Source organism: Ranitomeya imitator, chromosome 9, assembly GCF_032444005.1.
Source record: "Ranitomeya imitator isolate aRanImi1 chromosome 9, aRanImi1.pri, whole genome shotgun sequence".
NCBI classification, from domain to species: domain Eukaryota; kingdom Metazoa; phylum Chordata; class Amphibia; order Anura; family Dendrobatidae; genus Ranitomeya; species Ranitomeya imitator.
The window spans coordinates 20604431-20615750 of NC_091290.1; the positions used below are offsets into that span (position 1 = coordinate 20604431).

The 11320-nt window shown below is 38.3% G+C and overlaps 1 protein-coding gene across 6 annotated transcripts in view; it reads right to left on the reverse strand.

Moving 5' to 3' along the window:
• LOC138648709 (uncharacterized) overlaps positions 1–11320 on the reverse strand; it is a 131407-nt gene that overhangs the window by 3383 nt on the left and 116704 nt on the right. For all 6 annotated transcript variants that reach the window (XM_069738541.1, XM_069738540.1, XM_069738536.1 and 3 more), the window contains 8 exons: positions 10301–10393; positions 9862–9957; positions 9252–9332; positions 9021–9110; positions 8218–8313; positions 2581–2671; positions 1386–1476; positions 73–146 (listed from right to left, as the gene is read on the reverse strand). In XM_069738541.1, coding sequence (XP_069594642.1) covers positions 73–146; positions 1386–1476; positions 2581–2671; positions 8218–8313; positions 9021–9110; positions 9252–9332; positions 9862–9957; positions 10301–10393 — 712 coding nt within the window. The remainder of the gene's footprint in view (positions 1–72; positions 147–1385; positions 1477–2580; positions 2672–8217; positions 8314–9020; positions 9111–9251; positions 9333–9861; positions 9958–10300; positions 10394–11320) is intronic.

An 11320-nucleotide genomic window follows, 5' to 3' on the forward strand; every position in this document is an offset into this window, starting at 1 on the left:
AAAGAGCTAGATATTAAAAGCATCTTCATCATCCAATCTCAGTCATTATAAGTGCCTCCATAAACCACTTACAGGAATATAACTGGCATTAATATAACCATCGGAGGAGTTTTCAAGGGTCAACAATGTAACTCGAGATATGTCGTCTGTAATTAAAAAACATATACACTCATTAAAAGACAATTATAAATAAATCTAAAATAAAATTATATAATACATTATTATATATCATGTAATATAATAATTTTAAACGGAGTCCGTCATTCCAAATTGACAGTGCAAACTAAGCACATAGCCTTCTAAGGGTGTTTTCACATTGCATTTAGGGATACGCTCGGTGGCCCCTTTGGGATATAAGTCTGATACCCCCTACAAGTCTTTGTACTTAGTTTACATTGCACTTTGGGTTTACTCTCTCACTTTAAATTTATGATAAAATAAATAAAATCATATCATATTAATATGATATGATGTTATGATATGATATGATGTTATGATAGGATTATGATATGATGATATGATATAATAGTAATACTTAAACACTAATGGTAATATCAATAACAGCAGTAATGATTTTTGATAAGTAACATTTAATATCATAAGCTGGTAAAACTTTTTGTAGTTTTGATGATTTTGTTTTAACAAAGTCCTGTCTCCTCTCCTGACATGTATATTTGAGTAAATAATGGTATTCCCCTCATTATTGAAATTGTGGAACATCTTCTCTAAATTCTGCATTGCGCGATTCCTCAGTTATTCCTCCTAGAAATTTATGAATAAGTTGACAGCTGGATGTTACCAGTTTGGGTTGTGTCGCTACCTCTCGTAGTCTTAGTTGAGCTGATACACATCCGATAAAAGTGAAATAAAATGATCAACTTCGTCAATATAGAACAATCGTCGGTTGTTGTTTTTTCAGACGCATTTCTGTAATTGTTCATAACACCAGTTGGCAGTTTTATGTTTTTTTCTGCAGATGACCATCCATGGAAATCAAATTCTGTCGATATTATCTGTGACATGTTTGAGACCATTTTTATCTAATGGGTATGGGGGTGACTTAACACTTCCCAATCATTGTTTCAGGTGCCACGCTGTATAAGGATACTATACTATATTTACAAATGTCAATTAATTCATAGATTTCTAGGAGGAGTAACAGAGGAACGATACCGCACACGTGCTAAATAAGATGCTCCAGAATCATTAGGCAATTCAAAGGGAAGAATAGGTGGATTGGCAGACACAGTGTATCATCTACTTATAAATGAGGGAATTGTGGCATTGTCCATTGCATGTCTTAATATGGCAGTGCTGGGACTGTAATATGGACCGGTGGGGACTCCGTGTGTAACAGGATGGATAACTCAGTGGCGGTGACTTACATGGGTAGGCTGCATCTTGACGGTTCTTCTCTTTATTAGCAGCATGAACAGCCACAGACCTTGATTGAACGATACCTACAGACTTCAGAGTCTAATGAATAGAAATATTACCAGTCACAAATTAGGTGTAAATGATTGATTTGATTGTAATATCAGCAATTAAAAATAAGCAGTAAGGCTCTGTACGTTGGTGTCATGGCTTCTACTCAAAAAGCAGACATTAAAGGGAATCCGTCAGCAGGTTATTGCTCCATCTGCGTCCACTGTCAGGGCGCCGATAATTTCTCTCTGCATATGGCACTAATAGAAGAGAGAATACTAATTTCACCAAGGAGTGATGCATTTGCTACCCAGCTCATCATTAGGTCATTTCTGTACAAACCTCTTCTACCAGGTGGCGCACATGCCACCCAGCTAGGTCAGCATAGTCAAGCTGCGCGTTCCTCTATGGGGAAATCAGCTGAGAGTAATTGTTCATCTGGCAGCTAACTAATGTATATGAGAGTCTTAAAGAGAATCTGTCACTAGGTTTTTCCTACCCTACTTTGGAGCAGCATGATATACGGGTAGAGTCCGTGATTCCAGGGATATGTCACTTACCGGGCTGTTTGCTGTAGTTTTGATAAAATCCATGTTTTCTCTGCTGCAGATCTACCAATTCTCTGAATGCCGAGCCCTGTATAACCCAGCCCACACCATTGATCGGCAGCTTTTTCTGTGCATGCACTGTGCATAGGCAAAAAGCTGTCAATCAGTGGTGAGTGCAGCTTTATACACATCTAATGAATATGGAGCACTACATGGCATCAGGTTTACTAGTCTTCTAATGATAATCTCCTGCTGATAAAACTGTGATTTTGTCAAAACTACAGCAAGCAGATCGGTAAGTGACACATTGCTGGAATCAGGGTATCTGCTCCTACATCACGCTGCTTTCAGTTTAGGAGGCAAAATCCTGGTGACAGATTCCCTTGAGTCACTGCTATATTAAACTACATAAGCTAAACTTCATAACAGTTGTTTGCCAGGGGTGACTGGAGTCAGGACCTGTGGCGACAAGTGCAGGACTTTACAGCAGCTGGATAATGAGGAGGATACAGACGCCATTGATTTGTCATATTCACAGCATAGAAGTGGAGAAAAATTCATTTATCCTCAGTCTAATGACATGCTGAGGTTCTGTTTCAATACATACGTCATACTCCATATTGAAGCCTGAGCAGTTATTTGCTAGCAGATTTTTGAACAAAGCTTCATAGTTTTTTTCACTCTCCATAAAGCGGAGTCTATAAAAAGAAGGTTGCAAATAAAATATAACTATACTTGTACTTTAAATAAATTATTAGCACAAGTTAAAGGATTATTTTCATCTTCCCATATGGATGTTGTCAGAGTTCTCATAAATACAAGCAATTTTGCAGTTTACTGCTTATTAAAATTTCCAGCCGTTCTAGAGATATTAACACTTTTCTTTTGAGTACAGTTTGTTGCCTTGGAGACCGACCACCGCTGCAAGACAGCAGAACATGTGCAGTGCTTACACCCTTTTCTATTGAGCTTGTACGCCCTGTTTTGTAGATACCAAGAGCATCAAGCTACCTCCTAATCACAGACGGTATCAGTGCAAGCTTACAAGCTAGATAACAGCGGTGGTCGGCTCCTAGGCAACAAGCTGTAAACAAAAGAAAAGTGTTAATATCTCAAGAATGGCTGAAAATTTCAATAAGCAGTAAATTGGAAAAGTTCTTGGTTTTTTTTTTCAAATTCTGTCTGAGAATATGAATCTATGAAGATGAGAATAACATCTTTAAAACAAGAAATTTTGTAATATATTGTGTTAAGATGAAACTGCAATAATTTTTTTTTTTTTTAATAAAAATTGAAAAGAATTACGGTAAATTCCACGCAAATAAATTCACTCATCTCCGATATAGGTTGCTTTTTTGGCCACACACTCTTAACCCCTTAATGATCGAGCCGGAACGGATCTTAGAGAACACTTGTTGCAAGGTAAAAAAAATGGCCCTAAATATATGGCATTTGTTTCTTTTTCTCAAAACTCTGCCTAAAATAAGGGCCATTTTATTTGGTCCTAATTTTTATGGTCTTTACCAACGAAGTGTATCTGGAAAGATAATAATGCAGAGCAGGCGAAAGACAGGATCATGTGAGTCACACGCCCTTGGTAAAGACTTAAAAAATTAGAATATTGGCTAAAACGAAAATTAAAAAAATAATAATAAAAAGGCAAAATATTCAAGGGAGAAGCAAGAATAAATAGAAATCACTGGCCACTTTTTTTATTATTATTGTTATTATTACTATATTTTTTTCATTTTTATTATTATTATTATTATTATTTTACTGCTATTTCTGGGTACATAAATAATACTGTGTAATTTATATATTGTTATTTATATATATATATATATATATATTTTTTACTGTTCATATTTTACACTAAATAACTTTTAGAATGAACTCTCTAGATTATAATGGTTGTGGCACCTTCTAAAAAAATTTTTTTGTTATGTGTATGTAAGAACATAAGTTTTATATGAAAAAAAAAATCCCTATTTTCTTGTGGTAGGGACTTTTTACATCTTCCTTACTGTTATTTCCTTATTTTTATTTTGCAGATATTTTAAATATAAAAAAATGAAGAAAAAAAAAACATCTCCCATTATCCCCAGGGAGATAAAGACAAGAACTAGAAAGAGGTACAAAGAAGGAAAAAAGAGAAAACTGAATGTATGGCAGTCCTGTCAGGAAGATAATGGGAGACAAGAGAGGATGCAGTACAGCTGTCTGACTGAGTGTCCTCCATTTTATCTGAGGAAGTAAGAGAGTGAAGATGCTATATTCTTCATGAAGACACAGAGAACGCATCCTCCAATTTATGAGATAGACTGAGAGAAAGTATCTTTCAGTTATCTGAGGTAGACAGAGAGGGCACATTCTCCATGTTGTTTGAAGCAAAGTAAGAAAGAGAAAATACTTCACTCTGTACGAGCAACACTGAGAAAAAGAGAAAACATTTATCTATTTACACTGACAGAGGGCCTAATCCATTTTGCCTGAGGTACATAAAGATATACAGCCTCCATTTTTCTCTGAGGTATACAAAGACATACAGCCGCCATTTTTTTTAGGTACACTGAGAGAAAAAAAGCCTATTCCATTTTGCCTGAGGTACATAAAGATATACAGCTGACATTTTGGCTGAGGCACATAAAGATATATAGCCATCATTTTGTCTGAGGTATACAAAGAGAGAAAGAGCTTTTTGCATTTGTATGAGGTACACTGAGAGAGACATAATCTCTTTTTCTCTGAGGTACACAGAGAGAAAAAAAAAGCCTTTTTGTCTGAGGCACTTCAGAGACTTCTCCATTTTATCTTAGGTACACTGAGAGAAACAGCCTCCTCCATTTTGTCTCAGGAACTTTAGAAAGAGCCTCTACCATTATATATGAGGTACTGTACTTAAAAGAAAAATAACCTCCACCATTTTGTTTATGGTACACTGAAAGACAAAAATAGACATCTCCATTTTATCTGAGGTACTTGAAAGTGAAATTAGCTCCTCCATTTTTTTCCGAAGTAATTCAGAAAGAGCCCCGTTTATTTTGTCTGAGGTGCACTGAGAGAAAAAGAAACGCATCCATTTTATCTGAGGTACACTGAAAGAGATACTGCCTCCTCCATTTTGTGTTGGAGACATTGACCACAAACGTTAGTCATTGAAGAGGCAAAGATACATTGAAGAAGACTACTATAATGCTAAGGTAACGAGATAGATAGCAGAAGCATGTCTGTGTGATATCTAACATACAATTTGCTCCTGGTTAATGTGCACGACTGAGCATTGACCCTTTCCTAATGTTGCCAATTTTTGTCCTTACATACTTTTTTCCTCCCCTTTTACCAAAAGCCTTAGGGTATGTGCACACGTCAGGATTTTTTGCGTTTTTTTTGCGGAATTTCGCTATAAAAACGCTATAATTCCGCATAAAAAACGCTAAAATTATGCATCCTATCATTTAGAATGCATTCCGGATTTTTTGTGCAGATGTATGCGTTTTTTTCCGCAAAAAAAACGCATACCGCAAAAAATCCGGACATGCTCTATCTTTTTCCGGAATTTTTTGCGGATTTCTAAGCAAAAATGACATTCCGGGAAAAAAAAAAATCCGCAAAAATTCCGCAAAAAATCCGCGCAAAAAACGTGCAATTTCCGTGAGAAATCCGCGCAAAAAAACCCGCGGATTTCTGGCAGAATTCTCAGGATTTTGTCAGGAAAAAATCCTGACGTGTGCACATACCCTCAATTTTTTTTTTTTTTTTTTGCAGCTTTTAATGACACCATTCATTTAAATAATAAAAAATAATCCAAATGCAGAAAAATGCTGAATAAAAAAAACAATACTGACATTATATTTTCTGTTGTGTTTTTACATTGTGCAGTGATCTGGCAACTTACAAACTTGTATACTTTTTTATATTCTTATTGTTAAAAAAAAAAAATCAGGACTTTGTCAAATTAATTATGACTTTTCCTCCATTTGCTGAGAAAATTAACTAATTTATTTTTCCATCCATGGAGCTGTGTGAGGGATTGTTTTTTTGTGTGGTGAATTGACATTTTCATTGTTGGGGTACATATGATGTTTTCATAGCGTGTGGCAATTTTAAGAGGCATAATATGCTAATTTTTATCAACATTTTGCGTTACATAATTAAGCCAACATGTAAACACGGTGAATGATGGTGTTCCTGTTCACTTTAGGCTACTTTCACACTAGCGTTGTTTGGGATATGTCGCAATGCGTCGTTTTGGGTAAAAAAACGCATCCTGCAAAGTTGTCTGCAGGATGCGTTTTTTTTCCCATAGACTAACATTAGCGACACATTGCGGCGCATTGCCACACGTCGCAACCGTCGTGTGACGGTTGCGTCGTGTTGTGGCGGATCCTCCAAACAAAAAACCGTTGCTTGCAACGTTTTTTTGAGCGTTGTGTCTGCCATTTCTGACTGCGCATGCGCGGTTGGAACTCCGCCCCCACCTCCCCGCAACTCACAATGGGGCAGCGGATGCGTTGGAAAAATGCATCCGCTGCCCCCGTTGTGCGGCGCTTCCACAGTATGCGTCGGTACGTCGGCCCGATGCACTGCGGCGGACCGAGTACGACGATAGTGTGAAAGTAGCCTTACAGGGGGTCAAACCCAGCACACTTTCCCTCAATCAGCGGGTGTGAGCAGAGTAATTTATGAGATGTGATCTTGTCTGTGTAGTGTGTGTACTGAGCAGGTAGCAGAGCGAAAGCAAGACAGGAGCAGAAGAGACAAGATGAGCAACTGAGGAGCAAGACGTTTCCCAAGAGTGAGAGAGACTAGTGCGGAACCGGCTCCCTGGTACATTCACAAGGCACATTGAGCCCAGTTCTATATAGTTTTCAACAATGGCTTTCCCAAGATTTAGCTCTATACAGATCACCTTTCACTGGTTTCCTCTAGGCTGATATTATTGCCACCCCACAAACAATAAAGGCAACCTATATTGCCTACACAAAGCACTGCAATGTACCCTTCTTCATGGAGAGCCTCCCTATACCCCAGTCATTATTAGCACTCACAAAAGTTAAATAGCCCCTTTTTCTGTGACATCCAGGACGTTGTTTTGCTCTTTGGGATTGTTAAATACGCCGGGTGACTCTGTCACAGCTCTTCTTCCTGACCTCCTTGCCACACCGACTTTCAGCACACCAACATCCGCCCAGGTGGAATAGGCTTAACCCGGCTTAGCCCCTACTTGTACCATCTGCCCTCTCATTGACTGGTACAAAACTTAACCTGATATCTACTCCAGTCTACTTCTCCCAGCAGACTCCTTTTTAGTTTAGTGTTGCAATGTATCACCATCACCCCGCACATCTTGCTAGCAACCAAAACTTTGTTGTGACCTTAAAATGGGTTAAAATCTCAAAATGCGCCCTCACACCCTTTAACCCTGCTATAAGTCTATGTGACATCTCTATTATAGTGATTATTCAACTTTTTAATCACCCAAAAAAAGTAGCCGAAATTAGACTCTGTACTAATTTTGGATGTATCACTTTTTTAGGGCAACAACGCAAATAATAAATCTTAGGCAATCTTCAATACTCTTAGTAGATAAATAAAATGAGAAACTCTAGTTTTTAGTTTTTAGGTTCACAGTTTCACCTCTGAAAACCATTTTATAGTTTGTACATGGAAATCATCTGTAAAGGTTGCATTATTTCCATTATCTTGTACTGTTCTTGTACAGTCTGCATCATACACCAGAGCAGCATTCACAATTCTGTTCATTTTATTGGAAACTGCAAGCTTATTACTAGATACACTCCCTAGCAGATTAGAAGAGCTCCTTTAATGCAGGGGAGCAGTTACTTTTTCCTACATGAGAATACTGCAGGGTTCTCCAACCTTTTTGGCCCTGGGGAAAAAATGACCTTTACGAATGAGCAAAAGTATTCAATACCTTTACATCACTGTTGGATTTAAACAATCTTAATCTGATTGCAATAAGCAAAAAACGGATCCTTTACAAATTAAAGAAAAATAGTTGGGTGATCAACAAATCCGTTTTCCATAGACAGCAATGTTAAAAAAAAAAAACAGATCCGGCAGAGATCAGTTGTTTAAATACAGACTAAAAAGTTGTGTCTGCACAATTTTTTTTTGACAACAGATTGCTGCTGGATCCATTCAGACTGGTCACTACTGGACATGTAAACATAGCTGTTACATTTTACGTTACTCATGTGTGGGAACTTGTTTCTGTACTTACCCCCAACTGTCTTTAGATATCATGTTTGAGGAAATCATTGTTGACGCCTGCTGAAATCTTGCTTCACCGCTACGTTGAATAAGTTCACAGTTCAGTCTGCAAGAAGAGCTCAGATCAATCTCATAGGAAAAATATGAAGGCCAAAAAACAAGTAACAGTACACAATACCTATGAATCACTATTAGCATACACCCGTTAGGCCAGGTGCACATGATCCGGAAGTAGCAGTGCTTTGGACGCAGCTTATGTTCGCTGCGTCCAAAGTGCTGCCATCTATGCAATGCAGGTGAATCCTCATGTGTTCACTGAACCATGCAGATTCACCGCGTTCAATGCATTCTATTGGTGAAATTTCTCTTGACATGCTGCGGTCTGACGAGACGTGCCGCATGTCCGTCTCCGCGGGTGATCCGCAGGCATCTGTGGACACATAGTGGACATGGGATTTCTAGAAATCCCATCCACTATGCTGTAACATGTGGCCGCTGTGGGTTTCACGCTGCATAAGTATGCAGCATCAAACCCACAGCAACTCCAGATTGTGTGCACATACCCTAACAACTCAGCATGGTTCTTATAATGCAGAGGAACAGTTACTTTTTCCTACACAAGATTACGGCTGGTGTGCCCAATCTTTTTGGCCTTGAGGCACCCTTGGGAAAGAAAATTTACTTCTAGGCTCTCCTATCAATAATTTTTTACAAATCTAAAATCTATTAATACACATAATTAATTGTTAGTTAACAGCGTCAAAATCTTACATTACTCATCACCACAACATGTGAACTTTTTCTTGTACTTACCCTTGACTCTCCATAGATTTCAGATTTGTGGAAATCTTTGTCGACTCCTCCTGGATTCCTCTTTCGCAACTGATTTGTTCACAGTTCAACCTGGAAGAAGAATTCATGTTGATCTCATAAAAGACAAAATAGTTAAAAACAAGTACCGTTATAAGTCACAATAGGTAGGTTGTTAACATCAGAATCTTACTTTACTCATGGCCAAGTGTGAAAACTTGTTGCTATACTTACCTGCTCATGTTTGTGGAAAATGTTGTCAATTCCTCTTGGAATCTTGTTACGCTGCTGAGTTGATCAACTTCATGGTTCAACCTGCAGGAAAAAGTTAAGTTGGTCTCACAAAAGACAAAACAGTATAAAGCAAAAAATAATACACAATACCTTTAAATTACTGTTATCATCTAAATTAAGGACATGTGCCCCCCGAATAGAAAATTAAAGTTAATCAATCATCAGGATTTCTCACCCCAAACTATTTAAATGCATGTGTAACTGTTTCAAATACTTAGATTTCAATACCTAGTCTTTAGTTGACTTTAGTCTGTGTATTGGGACATAAGGGGGTGTCCGAAACTTTTACATTTATGGCTTATCCTTAGGATACGTAATTTATCTCTGGTCGGTAGGGGTGCAACACCGGGCACTCCCACGGATCAGCTGATCCCAGTTCCAGAAATGCTCAGTTGCGGAGCTGCATAGCTCTGTCAACTGCATATGAGATTTCTGCAAGGGTTCCCCAATTTATTAGGCTTTGGTGCCCCTCTGGTGAAAAATTTTAGAAATGACCACAAACACCTAAAAACACAATACACCATAGTAGTAAATCACTGTAGGTTATTACCCATAACTCTCTTTAGATTTCATGTTTGTTGATATATTTGTGGACTCCTCCTGGAATCTTGTTTCACCACTGAGTTGATTCAGATTACAGTTTAATCTGCCAGAAGAACAAAGAATTTAAGTTGATCTCACAAAACTCCTAAAAGTATTAATGCACATTACATGCTGTGTAAACCACTGTTGGATCAAAATTAAGCCACTGTGCCTCCTGGATACAACATTGAGCAACTTTCTCCTCTTGGTATGAACTTAAACAACTTTGCTTCCTAACTATTAAATTAATCTAGTCTTTCCTTTTCACTTAAGTTCCTTTCAACCATACCAATATTTTTTTTACACTTAACCTAAAACCTGTAAAATATCCATAAATCATTGTTCATTATAGCATCAGAATCTTACTTTCTCATGGACACAATGTGTGAACTTGGTGCTGTACATACCCTTGATTCTCTTTAGGTTTCATGTATGTGGAACTTTTTGTCATCTGCTGGATTCCTCTTTCACAGCTGACTTGTTCAAGTTCGCAGTTCAATCTGCAAGAAATGTTGAGGTCAATCATACGTGTAAACCACTGTTAGCATCAAATTAAACCACTGTGCCCCCTGAATACAAAATTAAGCAACCTTCTCCCCTGTGTATATAATGAAGCAACTGTGCCCCTTGGGTACAATAATGAAACCACTCTCCCCTATGAGTGTAAAATGAACCCACTGTACCTCCTGAATATAAAATTAAACCTCACTTTCCCTGCATATAAAAAAATAAGTCACTGTGCTCCTTGATTAATACATTTGCAATTGTGCCCCAATATATGTTGTTGAATCTGTAACAGAACCTTAAAGAGGTTTTCCAAGGTCGGGCAAATTTATTGCAAACACTGTAGCATGTGAATCCTAACAGAGTATAATATACACACTTGCTTATTTTCCTGCTAGTCGGCATGTATCTGCAAGTCTGCTAGCCACATGCTTTGCAGTCTTGTGACTAACGCTTGCACCTGCAATTAGAGCCAAATCCATTATAGCATGCCAAGTTGGCATGCTACAGTGCTTTCCAAAAGCTTGCCCTAACCTGTAAAAAGCATTTTAATAGGTTAGATTTCATCTGATTCTGACATTTCTGTAAAAAACATACTGTCCCATGATATGCGCTATTTGTTTTATTGGTAAACAGTATCCTACTAATCTGATGTCTAATCAGTGTCCCTGCACACCAGAATCCTCTCAGGCTGAAATAGGTCTTAGTCTTAGGGCTCATACTCACCCGCAAGAAACTCGGATGATTCTCGCATGTTAGTACCCGGCGCTGCTGCCGACACTCGGAGCGGAGCTTGCTGCCGCATAGCAATACATGCAGCCGCACACTCCGCTCGTGAGTGCCGGGTGCAGTGCCGGGCATTGACGTGCGAGACTTATCCGAGTTGCTCGCAGGTGAGTATGAGCCCTTAAAGGGAGGGTGCC